This window comes from Centropristis striata, chromosome 16 (genome assembly GCF_030273125.1).
Source record: "Centropristis striata isolate RG_2023a ecotype Rhode Island chromosome 16, C.striata_1.0, whole genome shotgun sequence".
Classification (NCBI taxonomy): Eukaryota; Metazoa; Chordata; class Actinopteri; order Perciformes; family Serranidae; genus Centropristis; species Centropristis striata.
This window is the reverse complement of record NC_081532.1, coordinates 22,896,791-22,918,621: the sequence shown is the minus strand read 5'-3', so window position 1 is coordinate 22,918,621 and position 21,831 is coordinate 22,896,791. Positions and strand designations below refer to the sequence as shown.

At 40.7% G+C, this 21,831-nt stretch overlaps 1 protein-coding gene across 4 annotated transcripts in view; it reads right to left on the bottom strand.

The window, feature by feature from the left end:
- Window positions 1–4,454: 4,454 nt before the first annotated feature.
- The window catches only part of akt1 (v-akt murine thymoma viral oncogene homolog 1), a 36,050-nt gene continuing 18,673 nt past the window's right edge, over window positions 4,455–21,831 (bottom strand). For all 4 annotated transcript variants that reach the window (XM_059353169.1, XM_059353170.1, XM_059353167.1 and 1 more), the window contains 12 exons: window positions 18,478–18,606; window positions 16,452–16,563; window positions 16,038–16,164; window positions 14,437–14,568; window positions 14,239–14,304; window positions 13,671–13,739; window positions 13,412–13,537; window positions 11,128–11,256; window positions 7,930–8,144; window positions 7,000–7,087; window positions 6,654–6,756; window positions 4,455–5,249 (listed from right to left, as the gene is read on the bottom strand). In XM_059353169.1, coding sequence (XP_059209152.1) covers window positions 5,170–5,249; window positions 6,654–6,756; window positions 7,000–7,087; window positions 7,930–8,144; window positions 11,128–11,256; window positions 13,412–13,537; window positions 13,671–13,739; window positions 14,239–14,304; window positions 14,437–14,568; window positions 16,038–16,164; window positions 16,452–16,563; window positions 18,478–18,606 — 1,376 coding nt within the window. In that variant the 3' untranslated portion in view covers window positions 4,455–5,169. The remainder of the gene's footprint in view (window positions 5,250–6,653; window positions 6,757–6,999; window positions 7,088–7,929; window positions 8,145–11,127; window positions 11,257–13,411; window positions 13,538–13,670; window positions 13,740–14,238; window positions 14,305–14,436; window positions 14,569–16,037; window positions 16,165–16,451; window positions 16,564–18,477; window positions 18,607–21,831) is intronic.

Genomic DNA, 21,831 nt, shown 5'->3' with positions numbered 1-21,831 from the left:
TGACAGACAGGTATGGAGTTTTAGCCATCAGGTGATTCATCGTAACGATTGACGATCTTTGCTCCTATTCACGGCCACAGTTCTTTGTTTATTTTGTGTCCCATGCTGGCCGGCTCGGTCCAGAACACAGAAAGGAAAATATATCATCATCAAGTAAAATGAAATTATTGCTTTTCTGTGGCAACGAGCTAAACTATTTATTGCAACTGCTGCTTCAGCGAATAGGCTGGATTTCAAAAAATGCATTGTTGTTTAAAAATTGTGTATGTGGCGCCAATAATTGTATTCCATTAAACTATCATACACCACATCAAATTCATCAAGAAGCATGTTAGTTTATGTAATCATCTGCTTTTAATTATGATAAAATAAAACCTGTGGTGATTATGTGTCCATATGAAATATTAATCCCTAATAAATACTTAAAAAAAATAGGTCTTATACCCGCAAGATGGCGCTCTAGTTCCAATTTAGGCACTGATCTCAGTAAAACTTCCTTTTTTTTTTTTTTTTATTAATGCAGGATGTTAAGGGCAACTTAAATCAAGCATCATCATTCATTAATTGATTTCAACACAACCTGATGTTGGCAGTAAGCAATAAAGAGAAAAGAAGATTTAATTTGTGTAAAATTGAAGTGATAAAGATCTATTGATCCCTGGGGGGAAATTGCTTTGTTACAGTTCCTGCTGTCATAGAAATAGAAATAGAAATATAATTAGAAATAGAGATAAGTAGGTCTGTAAATAAAATAAAGATAATTATAAAAAAGTGTGCTACACTAAATATACAACAATATAGAACACAAATGCAAGACTAAGGTCATTTTAAAAATATGTACAAATAGAAATAAAATAGAAGTATGGAAAAATAGAGATACATTTATTTGAAGTGAAAAGATATATGCATAAACATGTGTATAAAATACTTTTAAAAAATACTTTAGCTACTACTATGTCTGCTGTCCTTTTCAAATAAAACAGATAATACCATTCTGGTTAAAAATTAATTTAAAAAAGCTAAAAGTTATTCTAAGTTTGTACAAGTTTTCCCTCCACTTCACCTGCTCTCAGTGTTGATGTTAAGGGGCTTGAAGTCAACGGGTCGAACCTGTTTGCAAGGGCCCTGAACTCTGCCACATTCTCATATGAAAACAAATACGAGTAGGAAAAGCACAGGTGTAAATAATGAAATTGTTGGATATAATGAGCATAGAAACATACCGTTTGCCAAGACGCGTACCTTGAAATTGATTGATTTAGTAGAATTCAGACTGTGAAAACAATGTTCAAAGCAAAAAAGATACATAAATATTATAGGTTACGGTTGTACATGAGCATTACGTTTGAAGCAAATAGGAAACAAATATATAGCAGGTAGGAGTTAATTAATTAAACTTAATCCTTTTTTTCATTTTCGGTGGGTTTTAAAAAAAAAGAATTTGGTGTTGTGTCATGTCTGAAATAAAATAAATAATATCTAAATAAGTATGATATATAGATGCAAAAAATAAACAATCATGGCTTGCTCTGATGACTAATAGTGTAATTAAATAATAAAATAGTAATATTTCAAGTATTATATTCAAGCATAAATTCAAGTACAGCTGCCAGATCTTTAGTAAAGTGTTGCATTCATTTCTGGGAGTTTACGTGATCTTTTTAACATCTGGCTATTGGTAGATGGGAATCAGTCTTCTATGTCACCATTTCCTTGCAGTGCACAAACCTATTTCTAAAAAAAAATTCAATGCCCGCTAATGATTAAACAAATTTGCAGATCCAATGCAAAGTTTCTCATGATGTCAGAATATATTGAGCTTTATATATGACCAGGTGCAATGCAAAAACAAGCCCTCTTTTATTGGATCTATCTTCTTTATATATGTATGTTTACAATCTATTATTGCTTCCCCCCTCTATACTCTTCTTACTATTTTCATCTATTCTCTTCTGAGATTTCTTCCATTTTTCCCCTGTTATTGTTTGTTTGGGTGAGTTTTTCCTTATCCAAATCAATAAATCAATGAGTTCAGAATATAGACAACCTCTCCAAATCCAAGACATGTAAACAAATCCCAGTGGTGGTTCTACACTTTTCAAACATCAGTCTTTAAGCTTTAAGAAGTCCAAAGCTGATCATTTGTGTTGACTTTGTTTGAGTCATATTCCAAATACACATCATTTTTTTCCTCAATGGTCTTTTACTTTTAACCTTTATCTTGATTCTTATACTCAGAGGAAATCATTTTATAGATTCGAAAAGGCAAAATCAATATGTGCTAGTGGCTTTTACATTCACTTTATCACCTCCTAATCAATACTGCTCAATATACATTAATGCACATCAATGCGAGCCTCCATTGGCTCCATATTTTGACATGTTAGAGGAAACATTTTGTCTCCAGTACAAAGCAGAGAGGAGCTCTGGCTTGCACTCAGTGTGAGTGACACTTTCTTCACACAGCACAACACTACATCACCCAGGGGAGGCCTGTGGCGGAGCTGCAGCCCAGACTCTGCTGCTGCTGTTGGGCAGTGCAGCTCGAGTCAGGTGAGGGATGGTTGTCAGGTGAGCGCCACACTGGGCCAAGCCTCGGTCGTGCTGTGTGGCGCTGTGCATTGCAGCTGGCCAAAAGACAGACTGTGAGCTCTGGCTGTCAACATCTGCTCCAGAGACTGTACCATCTGCCCGAGGCCCCGGGGGGAGCATCTCTCTCGTCTCCGACCAGCTGCAGAGCCCCAGAGGTGGACCTGAGCAGTCCTGCAGAGGCAGAGAACACGGCCAAGACACAGACAGAGCCGCTGTGTGCTGGAGCATTTGTCTCACACACTTAGCTGGGTTTTATCTGTAGGGTGTGATCACAATGAGGTTTAGATGAACAAATACCCTGCTCCTAATGCACTTATTTCCTCAGTGCAACTAAAAGGAACTTATAAATAGTCATATGCAATATTAAATTTATGTGGCAAATGTTTATAAAACTGAAGTAACCATGTAAGTGCAGGTTAAAGAAAACGGGGAGGGGAAAAAAAGGAATGAAAGATAAAGAACATAATCAGTTGACTGGGAAGGATATTTATGTGAAAAATACATATAAGTGCAGTAGGAAAAGATGAAAAAATATTTCTCAATTATGTACATTACCAATGCAAATGTTTAGATACAGTAATCAATATAATTTTCACAATAAGTTGTTTTGTTAAGACCTTTTATTTCATCAATTTTGAAAAGAAACAGTATAGCAAGCGCACAAAATGTATATTATTTGTTTATTTAACCAAATATGAAATTGATTAGTCATTTCTTGAGTTCATTTGTATGCCTTTGATGCCAGTGCAGTAAGATTTTCACAACAAAAGTCTGGGTTTTGTTTTGTTAAGACCTTTTATTTCATCAATTTTGAAAAGAAACAAGTAAAAACAGTGTACAAAGTTTATATTATTTGTTTACTAAAGCTGGTGTCCTCAGTCTCAGGAATATGGGAGGGCAGGTACAAAAAAGTTTAAATAAAAAATAAAAAGTATAAAATGAATTTCCCTATTTTCAGAAGGTGACAGCAAAAAGGGTGAGCGTGCATAGGAATAAGTAACAATCAGATTCAAAAACTGAACAAAAGGTTTGCAAACGATTGAAGTGAAAACAATATCATAAAAACCATTACATTCAATAACGTATAATGCAAAATGATTATCGGTCATCTTAAAAAAAAAAAAAATACTGAAGCGCTTTTACAAAACTTGAAATAAGAGTTTCAGCCTCAGCCATCTGTAAAAAGGGGAGTGATCATTCAAACAAGTAATTCTTGTTTTATTTGTATCCACAACATTTGAATTTACATTATAAAATACGCTAATTGAGTCTTTACCAACCATGAAGTACAAATAAGAGTCCAAATACAATCATTTTGGGGCAGCAAAGTGCATGTCATTGGCACAGTAAAACTCATTTTAGTCATTGCTGGTCTCATAAATAACTTGTGAAGGGATTGAAGTCCCCTAAAGTAGCAAATCAAAGAAGACTTTGTATGTGTGTGTGTGTTTCCCCTGAAGCCCAGTTTGTCTGCAGAGTATTCCTAGAAGTGTATTATGTTAAAGTGACCTCATTGAGGCTGCAGTGAATGCACCGGGTGTAAAAAACACCCAATACTGTACTGTACATGGAGGAAAAACCCAGAGGAGAGAAGAGTTTCTGATGGGTCAGCAGTGACTGACCCTGATCAGAGGGAAACCAGGAGGTGTCTGCAGCACAGCATCGAGATAGGAAGGCATCAGGAACTATAAGCACTTACTTCAGGGGGGGTGGAGGAGCTATTTATTATCCTGGACAGGAAACTGGGGGTCTTTCAGTGACTCTGATGTGCAAACAGTCAAGAGGAATCCACTGCAGGCCCTTAATGATTAATTGCGCTGCATGTTTTGCTGCCGTTCCTCACATCACACTGTATTGTACAATTAATTTAGACTTATTGTGGTAATACAGCACAATGATTGGTGTCAGTTCTGCATCAGGGTAGTAGAAAATTGATTTTTTAAAATCCTCTCCAGGAGATGGTATTTCAGTCTCAGCCATGTGTTAAATGCAGAAAGATTGACTTTATTTGATACATTCACTTTTGAAGCCCAAAACGTCTTGAAGTCTGAATGGTATTTTGAATTGTTCAGAAGTCTTAAAGAGAGGAAAACACAGATTATTGACCCACTCATTAACAAACAACACACTCTCTGCTCACGTGATCTTTTTGGTCCACACTATGCCTAGTTCTATTTGAAATGGTTAATTCATATTCACTTGTATATTTTCAATGCAAAATTCACATCAGTGGCCTAATTTGTGCATAACATGACTACATTTCCCCTGTTCATTATGATGTATGGATGCCTGCTCAGTATACAACATAAGGACGAGGAGATGCAGGGTAGTGTTAACGCTCTCTCTCCGTGGTCAGTCTTCAAAGGCCTCACAGAACAACACACAGTTATCTTTGTTTTGTCTTGAATTTCCTCCTTCCTGGAAAACACAACTTGCAGATTGGAAATGTTACATCCACCAAATGGCATCTTGCAGACAATGCTGGGAGGACAGGGCCATGGCCCCGGTCTTTTTTTGAGAGTGCAGTCGGGTGGGGTGAGGGGAGATGGTGGGACCAGAGGAATGTATGAGAGTCGTTTAGGCCGTCCCACTGGCAGAGTAGGAGAACTGGGGGAAGTGGGGCCTCCGCTCGCTGTCGAATGACTCCATACTGTCATCTGAGGAGAGAAGGCAGAGGAGTGCTTATCAATTCTTGTGTAATATAGGGGTGGGTGATATGACAATATACACCATGAGCCAATATCTCCTGCTTTAACCCTCATCATCACTTGTGTTTTCCTTAAAGGACCACCAAAATTACACCCTTTACCATAGCAAGAAACTGTGAAAACTATGGTTGAAATTTGAACTTTCCAACAGTCCTTGAATGGATCATAGGTTATTGAAGTTTCTGTTAGAAAATGTAACCAAAACGAAGCTTAAAATTCAGATTTTTCTGTCTAAATAACTTTATTCTACATGTCTCATTTAAAATCGCCAAAAATAAACTGTTTGGAATAACTAGATCCATTTTATTCTGCGATCCTCAGCGACACTATGAAGCCATGATTGATTGACAAATATTAAATCAGACATAACTGCTAGCCGTTTACACAGAGCAGAGAGGAGAGGACAGGACAGGCTGCAAGTAGAGATTGCAGAAAATGCAAATAGTTCAATATACATAATATGTGGAACCTTTTTTCCAATATTCATGACACATGTGAGGACTTGGAAGTGTTGTATATATTAATTCCATTTTATGCAAATTATTAGAATTGATTATATCTGTGTTATTCTGCACAAAATACATTGAGTTGTTACCACTTCAGCCATGATTTTGCTGATTCCATAGAGCAGCATGATTTTGGTACACAGTTCATGTACAATACACCAGTATATGATATAAAACTACAGAAGTGTGACAGAGGATTTTAGATATTACCTACTGCAACCAGACATGCATGCATGCTTGTATGTATGTATAGTCCCAATAATCCTATATACTGTGAATCTATTATTTTACTATTATAAACTAAGTAGCCAAGCTGCTTTTATACATTTGCTGTAATTCACACACACACTTCATTTGATAACTTTGTGAGGCATGACACTCTGTTTTAGTTGCACCGGCTCTCCAGGAGAGGGGACACTCCTCTCATCAAGAGAGCTTTCTATTCCAACAGAATGGTTTCCTTACTCACATTTATGAACACTCAAAGCTAACTGAAGCTTCACTATAAGAATGCAGCTCAAAATTCTGTACAGAGGATAAAACTACTCAAGATAATCTTTGTCACTGTTTCCTTTCATTTTCAATGTCAGGTTCAATCATTTTAGGGTAAGCCAATTCACTAGTTTACCCTTTTGTCAAGGATTACTGATTCAGTAACCTAATTGAAAGCATAATCCCTCATGTGGAGGGAAATATATTAGCCAACTTAGATGGCTGTTCATCTTCTCACACAGTACACAGCTCATATCTGCCTGACCGCCACATTCAAACACTAAAGCTGCACAATAAGGAACAGCCTGATGATCTGAAGTCATATTAACTGTACTGGATGCGTGTTTGGCGCTACCTTGTCCGGGTGGCGTAATAGTGATGGTCTGTGCTGTGAACTCCTCGTCAAAATATCGTGTGTCCGTCTCCGAGGTAACTTGGGGCTTAAACGGCGGGACCAGCTGTTGGAGAGGAGAAGAGATACAAACATATCGGCACATCAGCGGCGGCGTCAGTCAGCTTGGAAACAGTTGTCCTCCTGATGACAATCTCCATCTTTTCTACATGGTGGTTATGCTTCAAGTGACGTAACTTTATTGATCCCCGGGGCAGCGATGCTTATCTGAGCTGGCTGTCCTTACAGTGTTGACAAACGCAAGGAAATTAGGGAGAAACTAAACAACATGAACAATTTACACACCCACCTTCTTCTCATAAACATCTTGCCACTCGATTCCTGCAAAGAATTTGTGCTGCATGATTTCCTTGGCGTCGTCCGGCCCTCCACCTAACCTGGAAGATGAGGACAAAAGGGCAAATCAGGATGTGTTACGACAGAAATGTAAAGAGCCACAAAAGTGCCGTAACAAGCTGTGCAGTCACTTCGCCTTAGGCCTTAGACATTCATACTGAGTATTGGTGTCCATTCACATTGAAATCCTGCATTGCAGAAAGAAGTGTGAGGAGACGGTGGTTGTGGTGTGTAACAGAGCAGTGACAAGAGGGGGAATAGTAAGTGGCGGTAGCGGAGAGTGCATTCAAAACAATGATGGACGAAGAACTGCCCGTCATGCTGTTCCTTGCTAAAGAGATTCTACAGTAGATCTGCATTTTGTTTAACATGATTCGATCACTATTGGACTCAAGCGTGTTTCTGAAGATACGCTCCACTTCCTTTTCTATTACTTTATTACTTTACTTTCTTATCGCACAAATAACATACATCATATATTTTCTGCCAGACTTTGCCAGTTCACATTGATCCCGCCAATTTAACCCCTGTGTGACGTTTCACCTTTAATCTAAATGTACCAGAGGCGTAATTGTAGGGACCCAATGATCCCAGCTCTGTACCGCCGCCTTCAGAGGTAGTAACAGAGCCGGGATCATTTGGTCCCCACATTACGCCGCTGGTGCATTTAGATTAAAGGTGAAACATCACAGAGGTGTTAATATCACAGCTTGAAACAGCAGTCTGAAAGAGGTTAATAAATATGCAAACTGGTCACACTGATATTTGTTTTTGCTATGTCTAATACATTTTTTTAATTTTTCCAGTAATTTTATCATAAGAAAAGCTTGTGAGCACGTATCAGAAATATTTCTTCTGCTTCTGTATTATAAACAATCCTCACCTCTGCATCGGTTCTTTCTTGAGAAGGCCGGAGAGCAGTGAGCGAGCCTCGGGGCCGAGTGTCCGGGGGAAGCGGATGTCTTCCATCAGGATGAGCTCGAACAGTTTCTCGTGGTCCTGGTTGTAGAAGGGCAGTCTGCCGCACATCATCTCGTACATCACCACCCCGAGACCCCACCAGTCAACAGCACGGCCGTAGTCGTTGTCTTCGAGCACCTTGGGGACAAGGAGGGCGTGACAGTTTAATTCATGCAGCTGTTGGGATGCTCTTGAGCCATTTCTGCAACTTGGGGAGGGGGTATAGTTCACAGGTATTTTTTTATAAAATGTAAAAAGTCTATCTGTACTGTGAAGACAGCAGCTCTTTAGGCTGGACGTACTGACCCTAAAGCAACTGTCCCCCCATCACCCCACCCCCACCAAAATCACCTGCTCTCCCCCTTGGCCTGGGCTTCTGAGGCAGCCCCAGCCAGCACTGACTCACATCTCACATTAGGAGCAAGGATAGAGTTTCCCCTGGAGCCCTGCATATTTAATCACCGCAGGGCCGTCCACACAAACACAAACACACATGCGCGCACACACAAGCGCGCACACACACACACACACAGATCAACAAGCAGCAGAGGTGTGGGTCGCTTAAATAAGCAAATGTGTAGCAACAAACACGGACCAGTCCTACAAACAAACTGCTCATTGAACATAAGCAGAGAGAGGGAAATATTTAGTCTTATTAATTCCATAGGATGACTTTTTGCAACAGTTCTTAATGAGACAAACTCCTCCAGTGTTGTGCTCGCTGAACAGCGCAACCTGTTGCATGACTAATGTGCTGCTGAGCAGAGTTGTTCCAAGGTCTCTGGGGACATGTACTGGATTCTACCTCGCCAGGCGGATGTTGAAGGTGAAATCAAGACAAGGAGAACAGTCTGTTCTCCTAAACCTCGAGCAGCGTGATGCTGTGCAGTTCACACCTAAGAATAGAAACTTCGGTTAAAAAACGTGGGCGGATTAATAGAATTAGATATGGACACAACGGTGGACAGGCCGAGAAAGAGAGGGTCCTGGAAAACAGATGGACGGATGTGTCCGTAAAAGGAACAAAACTACTATGTGTGTTTGTGTGTGTGTGTGTGTGTGTGTGTGTGTGTGTGCGCACGCAGCCGCTCATGTGTCTGTGGGCACTCCGGCTGGCGCTGTGGTGAGTGGTGAGCATCGAGGAGGAGGACTGGGAGGGCAGGGGGAGAAACGTGAAGCCGGTGCGGGGCTAGGATTACTGGGCCGTCTCTATTTCCAGCGCCGCTGTCGTGTGATTCACACCGTGCGACAGCTGGGCCCGCAGCTGCCCCATATATGTAGAAGAGCGCCACAGCTGTGAAGCTGCCAGGAGCGCAGGAGCCAAGCTCATCCCTCATATACGTAACCAGGACTGCCTGCCTGCTTGGGCCCCAGCCCCAAACTAATACTGTTACACTGCCCCAAAGGAGCACAGACAGGGGGAGGAGAAAGGGAGGAGAGAGCAGATAAAAGCACAAACACTTGCTGCTGCTCCTGAGCTGTATACTGCACTTGTTTTTGTGTGCACAAAGTTCTGCACTGACAGCGATTAATCTCCAAACCTCATGAATCCAGATCAGTTTCAGAGGCGGAATTAAACCCTATTCCCCAAAAGCCAATTCCCTCCGCCAATAATGGTTTTCTTGGTGTAACTACTTAATAAATGTGACAGAGTGAGTTTGTCCCACTCCTGACTCCAGAGACAAACTGGCCAGGCAGATTGGGTCTCTCCTCCCTCTCCCTCCCGCCTGCTCTGGGTGGAATATTCCCAGACGTTACAGCATTCCTGTGCAGCACACACAACAAGGTCATTGTTTACTGCAGAACAACCTGTAACACTGCCTGGCCCGCACTCCATAGAGACACTCGCCAGCGACCCTGTTGCCATGGTAACGCCCCCTGATGTCTCCCGGCTCTCTCTTGCCCTCTCTCTCTTTCCCTGCCGAGAGCTGGAGCTGTCACACACTGTGCTGCTCTGTGGCGGAGCGGAGCGAGAGAGAGGGAGAGAGAGGGAGAGAGAGGGAGAGAGAGGGAGAGAGAGGGAGAGAGAGGGAGAGAGAGAGAGAGCGAGATTAAGATGGACAGATGGGGGGACTCTATAAAAAAGGTTTATAGAAGTGTAGAAAATAAACATTTTTTTTATGTTTGTCCAGGTGTGCAGGAGTAAAAAGCAGCATTGGCCTGGTGCTGATGTTAGGACACAGGTTTAGTCTGCATGATGAAAATAAGATATATTCTAGGAGGCATTGTGGAATATCATGCCCAGCTCAGGTGAGGCATCCGGGGCAGCAGTGGGGCTGTGGCTCCCATGGTGCCACACAACAGCTGTAGCCAATGTGGATCCTTTTTTTCCCCCAGGGGCGAAAGCTCACGTTTCCTGAGTTGCTGCCAGCCGATCACCCCTCCTCCTCCTCTTACCAAGCAGAAAATTCCAAATGGAGGCTAAAAACAACGATACGGCAACTGTGTCAACATAGACACCCTTCTCCCGGAAAACACTTTTACGGCAACAGGCGAAGGGGGCGAGTGCAAACACACTCACAATGCAATATCGGGTTACACTGCCCACTCCAACACTTGTCATACCTGCACGCAATAGGGAGAAGCCACACCCCTCCACATACAGCAAATATGAGCGCCGGCTGCCCTGCCCTGGGCACACGGCACACACTCTTAACTTGCAGACTTCAGCTGGAGATTAGAAAGGCATTTTGGGACAGCTGGCCTTTCTTCCGCATGCTTCTCACCAAATGATGTCCAACCACACACGCTGGAAGCTTCTCAAAATAATCTCACTTTGTTTTTGTTTATCTTATAACACTAGGTGAGGTGAGGTGAGGACAAGCATGTGTCCTTGAAGAGTCATTGAGTGGTTTGACCTCAACCAATTCAAAGTCCTTTGTTAGATAACTAACGATTCTTTACTAAATTAATTTTTAGGTCTCTAAAATGTCAGATATTTATCTCAAAGAACAGTATTCACCCCACTGTAATAATTCAGAGACTTTGAAGTTTTTCCGGCAGCTCAAAAGTGACCTGAAAGGTTACTTCATGTTCGTTCTTCCTTTTTATTTGTATCTGTATGTGCCTCCATGAAACTGACTCTGCTGCAAGAAAGGGAGAAGTCAGTATTAGGGGTTACCTCAGGTGCTAGGTATTCTGGTGTCCCGCAGAAAGTTTTCATGGTGGCTCCATCTTTGATCCCCTCCTTACACAAGCCAAAATCCGTGATCTTTATGTGTCCGTCTTTGTCCAGCATAAGGTTTTCCAGCTGACAGAAATAGGACAGACGTTAGCATCACTGTAAAATGACTCACAGTTAAGAAGAGTTAACAAGCAAATACGTCTGGGAGGTGACAGGAATATTAATTCATAAATGTACAAAAATACAGGCATCAGTTATGTTTCCATTGAATTTTTGTGCAAGTATTGAGTGTTTCTCTCAACCACTGCTTTTTTGCATTAACTATTTTTTTGCAAGCTAAAATTATCAATTAATAATCAATAACTTTGATCACTTTAATTGTTGCAAAGCACCCAAGTTTTCATTTGTGTCCGTTTCTGTCTTTTAAAATAAAAAATTAACTCATGACTGAATTGGTCACTTAATCCATGTGTACATAGAGATTTTATCTGACAGATGCATAAAGGCCCACTACCTTAAATTAGGTCGCTTTCACAACCCAAGTCCTTTTGGTTTGTGCGAATCAGAGTGAAATTGATACATTTGGTTTGTTTTGCATTTACTCTGGTTTGCTTTCACAGTGCAGAAATGTAAGCGGACCAAATAAATAAAAAAGATTTGAATAGGGGCATGTACGAAGGTGGAGGGCTGGAAATCTATTTGCACCATCATTTCTTATTGGTTGAAAAGTTGGCTGTGAAAAATATAAACAAGGACATAAACAAAGCAATTTGGAACCGAGAAAAAAATGAGTCCGTTAGATTATACCGGCCTAATCTGCTAATCTGGAGAGAAACACTCACAACAAGTACCTATTGAGGCTTCGGGTCGTCAATAATGTGTTGATCCATTATTTCCACAGCTGATGCGCTGCGATCAGACAGCTGTATAATTAGAGAAGGCGAGTCTTGATGCTCCTACCACGATCTGCTTCTTATAAAAATTATCGTTATTTTGAGCAATATATTGATAATTCTGCAATGACAAATTATTGCTCTGGTTATTTACTTTAATTAGTCAGATTCTGGTCTGATTAAGTTTACAGTGCAATAGAACTGCCCTACGACCCGCCTCTGCAAGTGTTCTCAGACTGGTTGTTTTGGTCCGCACCAGAGTGTGATTGGATCGTTCACAAGCAACTAAATGAACCGTAACAAGGATTTAATCGCACCAGAGTTTGATTAAAATGGACAAAACTTTGGGTTGTGAAAGCGACCTTAAATCAGCATCTCTGTGGTATCTTTCAACACAAACAACATATCTGTTCCTGTCTGCCTTTATCACAGCATCTCTTTTTCAACACACCAACTTTTCCATTGCCGCAAAGTATAAAAACAAAGTTAAAAATTCCCTTAAACATGCTGGACGGATGTACACAGTGACTACATGTACAGGTAAATTGACCCTACGGGTGTGCATCATGCAGTGTCATGACTTGAGGCTGCTTTGCCTTTTAATATCAGAGCTCTCTCCCTCTCTCTCTCTCTGTTAAAGTCACCTGGCAACTGTAGCTCACACGTGGCCAGCAGCGCCTAGCCAGAGTCAGCACATCCTCCAATCCTGCTACCCTGGCATTTTCAGGAGAACCCTAGCAGGCTGGGAGCCTGCCTCATAAACCCCAGGGAGAGAAAGAGGGAGGGAGGGAGGGAGGGAGTGCTGTGCTGACCTGGCTGGTATAGTTTTATCAGCTGGAAGTAGTGGGGCTACATATGCCCTGCAACACTGCATCACTGATTACCCCGACAGCTCTCCTAAACATGTCCTCAGTCTGCAGCATCTGTCTCTGATAATATATTTTCTTTTGTGCAGTTTTTGATCATTCAAAAAAGGAGCAGATAAAACTTCTTTACTTCATGATGTTGAGCATTTTTCTCTTTGTTAACCAACACTGTTGTACTGCCAGGATGTAAAATGACATCAATCGGACCAGAGATCAGAAATCACCCACTGAGAACACTGAGCGCATGCTATAACGGGAGGCAGTTGCGATGTGTTTCAAAGAGGGCTGGTGGTTATTTCTGTCTAGCTGCAGTAAGCGTATGGACCGAGCCTCCCTCCAGCTGCAGTGAGGTCTGGAGACTGATCTGGGGGAGGCAGATCAATAAGCCCTGGCCACTGCCACTGCTCTCGATAGAGGCAAACCCTATTTATATCCTGCCAGGGGAGAAATGAAGGGGGGGTGAAAGAGACAGACAGAAGAGAGACCGACAGCAAGAATGAAAGAGGATGTGTTTCCACCTACCTTTAGATCGCGATAGACCACGTTCCTTTCAGCATGCAGGTAGTCCAGCGCTGACACAATCTCTGCGCCATAGAACCGTGCCCGCTCTTCTGAGAATACACGGTCTCTTGACAGATGGAAGAAAAGCTGAGGGGGACAGGGGAAATTGACAATGACAAGAAAGAGGACAAAAGAAGAGAAAGTTGATAAGAAAAATGCTCAGAAAGTATAATAAGATTAATTTAAATGTGCAGATTTAGTGATGGTTAAAATGTTTTACCTCGCCACCATTTGCATACTCCATGACAAAGCACAGCCGGTCATGTGTCTGGAAGGAGTATTTCAGTCCCTGCAGACACAGAACAAGAACGCTCAAAGCAGAACTTGGTGACGTTACCGGCTAATTCAAGAGGAAGCTGGCATTTAAACATCTGATAATAACATGAAGCATCACAATGTAGTTTTGACCCTTCAGTTACAAATAAAAAAACCTTTATCCAGTGTGTTGTGTGGCAAAAACATCGGTTCCATTCATTGCACTGAGCACATCACATTATGTGTTGCTTCAACCCACCACTTAGACCTTACATGTTGGAGGAGCTTTTCACTTCAACCCACCTCAGACTTACAGAGAAAGAGTTAACTGATACAAAAAGGAACGTCCAACAGTGCTGCTATAAAAGACTCAGCTCGACTGCAGCCTTTGTAAGAACAGCTCTTCAAAACATTCCTGGTAAAAAATGCCGCTTTTTTCTGAATGGATGCTGCTGGGTTGGAGTGAAGAGGCTCCCGAGGATCTCTGCGAGTTAAAATAAGGTTTGGTTTAGGTATATGGAGGGGCTCCTTACTGTCAAGAACGGATGCTTTGAATTCTGGAGGACTCTGTTCTCTGTGAGTGTGTGCGCCACTTCATCCTGAAAAAAAAAGCCACAAAGAGTGTTTGTGCAACTCTCACAATGGCTCACCATTTAGGTATCAGTCATTGCTCCACTGCCCTCCCCACAGTGTCTTTTCTCTCCTATACTTGCTTGTTGGCATCCACTCACTTTTGCTACGATCACCTCCTTCTTCAGGATCTTCATGGCGTAGTAGCGTCCTGTGGCCTTCTCCTTTACCAGGATAACTTTGCCAAAAGTGCCTTTTCCCAGGAGTTTGAGGTATTCAAAGTCGTGCATAGTCTGGAGAGCCAGAGGGGAGAAAGTCGTGTCCGGTTACAAACAGAAGCATTAACAAACTTGTGCTCTAACTAGCCAGGGCACACAATCCCACTGACAACAACATAGAAGCATTTAAGGCACTATTTCACCCACGATGCAATTTCCACTCCTCTAATGGTTCAGCCTATATGTGGTTATGTCTCAGTTAACCTCTGACCCAGTCGCGGAGGAGAATGTTGAAAATGGTTGTGTGGTGGACATCCAATCCGGTAGCCTCAGACCTTTCTGTCATGACACATGTGTGGGTCGTGAAACCTGGCAGACACACTATCTGGTGCTAAGCCACCCACGGCTGATGTTGGGAAAGTAGCTGTGGAGAGGTGACCTAACGTGAAAAAGTCAGAGCCGGGTGGAGGTGCAGAGTAATGGTCAAGTTAGAAGACCATAATATACTCAGGGTGGTTGACTTAGGCTACATCCACACTTGTATGTTTTAATTTTTAAACAGCGTTTTTAAAATAAATACGATATCACAAGTGTTTTAACATATTAGAGCAGGCTGACAGTAGTCAGCAGTGATTCCAAAAGAATCCGTTTTAGAGGCTCAGAAATGCTGGAGAAGCATTTTAAAATGTTCTAATAAATGTATTCATGTGGATGCAGCCAAAATCCTCTGAACCCAAACAATTCATTTCAGGGCTCTTTTTACATTTTACTCAAAGTGGTCTTTCCCTGCAATATATAATATATTTATGAAATATAGAAGTCTTGCAGCTCTATGGAATCAGCACAATCATGTCTAGAAGTGGGAACAACTCAAAAATGTCTTTTGTGCAGAATAACAGTTATAATTACATAAATCATTAAAAAAAAAGTTTAAGTTTAATTTCTTTGCTAAATTAGTCTTTAAAAATTGGAATAATTGGAATTCAAACATACAACACTTTTCCAAGTGCCCACACGTGTCCAATACGTATAGCAAGTGGAGAACCAATTATCTTCCACATTATTTATTGAACTCTTTGCATTTTTACAACCTCTCCTGTCCGCTCCTCTCTGCTCTGTGTAAAAAGATTTTCAGTGAATATTTGTCACGTGGCCGTTCGTCTCAGCAAAATCAATCATTCACATAAGGAGAAGAATTTAACATTTTTCACAGGATCTAGTTATTACAAATTTATATATTTTTAAATTTAGTTTATTTTTGGCAACGTTTTAAATGAGACGTGTAGGATAAAGTGATTTTGACAAAAATATCACAATTTTAAGCTTGGTTTTTGTAACTTTTTCCAAACAGAAACTTTCATAATAATTCTGTCGGAAAGTTTCAACAAAAATGTCTGTTTTTACAGTTTCTTTCTACGATAAACAGTGTATTTTGGGCGACCTCATAAAGAAAACATACGTTGCACGGTGGGCTGAGACAAGTGACAAGTCTCAAGTGTACAGCAGAGAGAAGAAGATACATAGCAGTGTAAAAAGGACCGTACCACTTTCTGTCTGGGTTTGGTCAGGTACACCTCCATGTCCATGGGGTCTGGAGAGGAGTCCATCATCTCCTCCTCTTGTTTCTGCAGCCCTTCAGCCACTGCTTGGATGGCTTTAGTCCATTCTTCCCTGAGGAAGGCACAGGCAGCAAAAAGATTACATCAGTCCATTTACCATCATGCAAGCCCAGCAGCCCAATCATGTAATTGTCTTCTTATCAACAGGAAGGCAATTTCAAGTGTGAGTTCTGCCAAGCAATAGCATAGCAATGATTAAATGTGTATGTTTGCGTGCTTCCACATCTTAGAAGAGCAGAGCCGTTAACTGCTTTCCAGCAACAGGGGCAAATTTTCTGCATGTAAATTATTTGTTTTTTTACTGCTCTGTGAGCCGAGAGGTGTGTGCTACTCGCTTGCCTCTCCTCGGGGGTCTCCACGTGGAAGGTGCGCTCGATGACAGTGGTCCACTGCAGGCAGCGGATGATGAATGTGTTGGGCTTGGGCCGTTCCGTCTTCATCAGCTGGCACTCTGACCACAGCCAGGGAGGGAGGGAGGGAGACGGCGAGAAGGGCAGTTGTGTAGGGGAGCAGAGGGGAGAGACAGACCCACAGTTATAGCCATTTATCTTTATCGCCACCCTAACTGACACTGTCGGCCAATTTGGAAAAGAACAGGTGCACTTTGGTGAAGGAAAACAACTCTGATCCTTAACTTGTTTGGCCCTTTAAACTTCATATTGGCTAATATGCTCTTTGATTAATAATTTGGATTATATTTTTACCCAGAACTCCTTAGAATGAATTAATATATCAGGGGTTTTTTTATTGGTCGGACCAGAGCAAATTTTGTATAAACAACTGTCTTTACTATTGATTTATCTGCCAATTGTTTTCTTGATTAATTGATGAATTGTTTTGTTTATAAATTAGGGATTCATCACAGCCCAGATTCAATTAGAATTTAAATTAAACAAAAACAGTTTGATTACATTTTTGATTACAATATTTATTTCCCTCTAATCATCGCTGACGGTAATGCCATTGTCCATTGTTCATGTATCAAGACTTAATAATCAACAGATCACTGGATGACACCTGTCTTTCATATTTATAAAATGTTTCTTTAAAAAAGATAAGGTCAAATATATTTAGTAAAAAAATAGAGAACTAGATGTTCTCATTTTATCTCTTATATGTATATGTATATAACTTTAAAAAATCTGATTTTAAATATTTTTGGGGGAGGTTCAAAATGTTGATCCAGTAATTCAAAATAATAATAAAAAATTATTATAAGGTCATATAGTTGAGGTTGTGCTGAAAAAAATGACACCAACATAGCATTGTAAACATATTTTGGTGGCAATACAGGCAGAATGAAAACGGATTGATAAACGGACAAAACAGCCCAAAACTTGTTAAAAAAAAACAAATAATCCCTCTATTTCGCTCAATTCTCACACTTTTGCAGCAAATAATTGTCTTGTAAGCACTTTGCTAAAACAATTATTCACAACAGTCTAATAACTGAATTAAAAAGAAAAAAAAAAAAAAAAAAGGTTTCCATCTGCACCTCCTTCACATTAACATCTGTTCCCAAATGAAACATGTCAGCAAATATGTCAGAACGTGACACAAAATGGCCTCTGTCTGATAGATGGAGGACAGGGGAGTGGACCACCACTGAGATCCAACATGGCTGCCATCAGGCTGAATATGTAATCCAGCTGCAGCAGCCCCGTCAGCAGCGACGCACCATGTGTCCTCTGCGGCGGGGTCGCAGTGGTGACAAAAACCAAAAGCCACTGCTGATGGAGACAGAGCCTCAGAGCGGCACGCAGATAAATACTTGAAATCAGGCGGCTAATGGCCACGATAACTCAAGAGTGTCGGAGAGGAAACATTTTGTTAAACAAACAGTATGTCGTCTAATTGCTGTGTTCTGTCATCTGCACAGCTTACCACAGCAACTTTCTCTGATGTGAAGACGGAGTGTGCTGGGCTGCTCTGGGCATTTTTTTGTTTTTTGTTGTTGTTTTCTGTCAGATTATAAAAAGCGAGAGTTGGGGGGAGACACACACAGAGAAAAAGAATGGCATCCGATGTATTAATGTCAGGAGCCAGAGAGGCATGTTCAGCCCTGGAGCAGTGCCCCTATTGAAGGATACTTGCAGTGAAGCTGCTGACATGATACTACAGCCAATTTGCTAATGTCTCTATTCATAATCATTTTATTAGAGAGTGCTTTTTTTCCCTTCCTGTTAATGATGAATTTTTCACGGGTGGATTAAGAAAGCCACAATAATTTTTTTAAAAGTATGTGAACATATTTGTTACAACAATGCAAGTACAAACAAGAAAGCAGCAAACACAAAAAAGGTAAGAACTGCCAAGAAACAGAGGGGGAAAAATGCAGTGGTTTCTCTCTAAAGTAAATACTCACGTGCGACAGAGAAGTTATTTAAGGGGGTTTCCAGCTGGTCAACATCTTGTGGTCGCTCTTTGTAGCCAATGAATGTACCATCACTCTTTAGAAGAAAATACCTTGGCCTCCAGGTCTTGATGTATTCTCCTGAAAAGAGAATTTAAAAAAGGAGTAAGTACAGGGTTTCTTAATTGAGAAACGTTATACATGCTTTCTCTAAATGCCGACCAATGCACACCCATTTTGTTTACATTGTGTTTTCATGATTAATGACAGAAACAGTGTTGTCCTTCCTCTTTCCCTTTTAATTCCCAGAGGTGCAACAGCATTTCCTGCTGTCTAATTACTATGCTGTTCACTAGTGCTCCCTAAAAATGACCGCCTTGTCACAGTCTTTCTTTTAGTGTAGGTCAGCTGCGGGACAAATGGTGGTTTTAGTAGGAGTCAGGACCCTTTCCCCTGCCCGGCTGTCCCCTTTCCAACAGTCACTTACAATATAGACTGCAGAAAAACTTTTCTGTCCTCCTACCGTTTCCTTGGCCTGATTAATTAAAATTTGGGCTATCAACAATGTTCACAAAGGTTATTTGTCTATTTAAGACACACAACTTACAATTAACATCCTGCATAATTAAAAGCCTCCTCGAGAGATTTAACAATTCACTTCTATATGGACAGTTTACCTCTCCAATATGTTTTTTTTTTGAGGATCGACAAAAATACACCATTTATTATTTATTTTTTTGTTTTACTGTGTTTGTCCATTGGTGATTTATGTTGTGTTTTGTTTTAATTAATAAAAGGGGGGGAAAAAGAAATACACCATTTATCATATAAAGAAATAGTAAAAACAGGCATTTCAGAATTGAATTTCAGAATCAGTCAGAATTTGAACTTTCCAACAGTTCTTGGACATATATAACAGGATACAAAAGTTTCTGTTCTAAAAAAGTTAATTCTACATGTCTCATTGAAAAACATCAAACCGTTTGGAATATCAAGATCCTGTTAACAACAGTAAATTCTGCTCCTCAGCGACACAGTGAAGCTATGATTGATTCTGCTGAGACGGACGCTCACGTGACAAATATTCACTTAAAATCTGTTTACACAGAGCAGAGAGGAGAGGACAGGAGAAGTTGTAAAAATGTAAATAGATCAATATGTATAGCATGTTATTCATGACACTTGTGGACACAAATATATAAATCCCATTTAATTCCAAGTTTGAGTTTGAGTTGTTCCCACTTCTAGCCATGATTGTGCTGATTCCATAGAGCTACAGGACTTTATATATAATGTAATTAATTAATTTAATATATTATATATATATTGCAGGGAAATATAAGGCCACAGTGAGTAAAATGTAAAAAAAAAAACCAACAATGCCCTGAAACGGCTTGGGGTTGAGAGGGTTATATCATAAAGTATCAAAATCAATGCACCAGAAACAAATATATATTTTTACTTCTCACATTCTTCCTCTTTTCATAATTTAGCCCTTTACAGTTCAGTTAGGGTAGCCGTAGGGTTGTGCGGTGGTGTGGGATTGTCATTTAAATGGCCCACTTTTTTGAAGCCATGGTGTAAATTTTAACCCTACAATCTAAGATTTCACAACTAATGTTGCTGTCCAAGTGTTTTCATGATCTTGACATTTCTAACCGCAATTGAAGACAACTTGTTTCAGGGAATGCGGCATAAAATTCCCACAGGATCACTCCATAAAGTCGGCTGTTACTCTTAACTCTTTGGCAGTGGGGGTAAGTGTGTAACAGTTCGTAGCCGTTTGTTTCTTTAAAGTTCCTAGTGCCAACGTTTTTTTCTGCCCCCTCCCGATGGCATCAAGTCAGGGATGTTTCCTGTACTGTCTCACCAAGTCTTGATTTCAAATTTCCTGCTGCATTTTTTTCCCCAACATCCCCCAAGGCTCCGACTGCTGCATGCAAATAAACAGGATTATTGGAGTTTTCGCCATACCATCCGATCCAGTCTGAATATAGCGTAATGTCACCTCAATCTGCTGACCTCAAGAAAAGATGACAAGTGGGCTCCAGCTTCGACCAGCACTGCTGCAACTGGCATAAATTGAGGCAAATTTATACATTTTTGCACAGCATCTGAACCGCAAAAAGGCTTCAGTTGTTCTCCATAAGATCTGGGTGGAGTATCTTTTTTTTAAGTTCATTGTTTATTATTCACAACCACTCTTCTCTCTCTTCCCCTATCACTTTGTAACACCAGTATCATGTTTGCCAAAGCCTCAAATCGAATTTTCAAATAAAAAAAAAAAACTTTCCACAATTCCAATTTTCTGGACAACACCCATAACCTCAAACATTGAGTGCGCATCCCAATCACTTCGACACAATAGCATCACCCAAATGAATCTCTCGTAGGCAGACAAAACTCAATTTATTCCGGTGATGCTTCAGGAAATGTCGCGCCAGATGTTGTGCAGACGGCGAAAAAAATAGCTTACATACCATAACAAGGCAGTGGCACAGTGGATACGGACTTGAATATTTATACAGGAAAAGTGTAATTTATTTTTAATTACGGAGCTGCATATTAACCCCATGCAGAGCTGTAGCAAGCTGTCCTTAATTGCCCCATTTCCTCTAACACAGAAGAGTGGGAGAGAGGGGGTGTGTGTGTGTCTGTCGGGGAGAGGTAGGAGATCTGTCAATATGAGCTTCTGTTGCCCTCCTTCAAACACTTCTGACTAATGAAACTGGTAACAGATCATGTCTGAGACAGCACAGATCAAAGTGTAAGTCCTTATAAAATATATAAGGACAATAATTTGTGTCACTTTTGACACAACAAGATTATGAACTTCCTCTTCGTGCTTATTTTCTACATTTTTTTCAAGAAAGTGTTGACATGAGCAGCAAACTAAGAGGACATTCTCCATATGGCTTTTCTCTGTCAACATAAATGTTGAGGAGGAAAGGAAAAGGACACTTTAGAAAAGCGTTGTAGTTGACCACATACAGCAGGATGAAGCTTTGAAGACACAGTCTTCTGTACATCCTCTTCCAGCAGAGCATCAAGCCATTAACCCCAATGCAAACATCCAAGTGTAAAAAAACCCACCTGATTTACTGCAACTGGCAAGGTGGTGGCACCAATCACCACTGTAGAGGAAACATCTGTACGGTATACTTTAGTCTTCAATCCACAGCAGATGTCCAATATGTTATTACATTTTTTATCATGGCACAGGAGGAGATTTTTCATCTGCTTTTCTGCAGAGTAAGTGTTTTCACACCGAACATAGCTCATTTAGAAATGAGTTTGACTTCAGATTGCCATTCTTGTCGCCTTTTTCCAACAAAGCCGCTCGTCCTGGATGTGCTGTCCTAATTA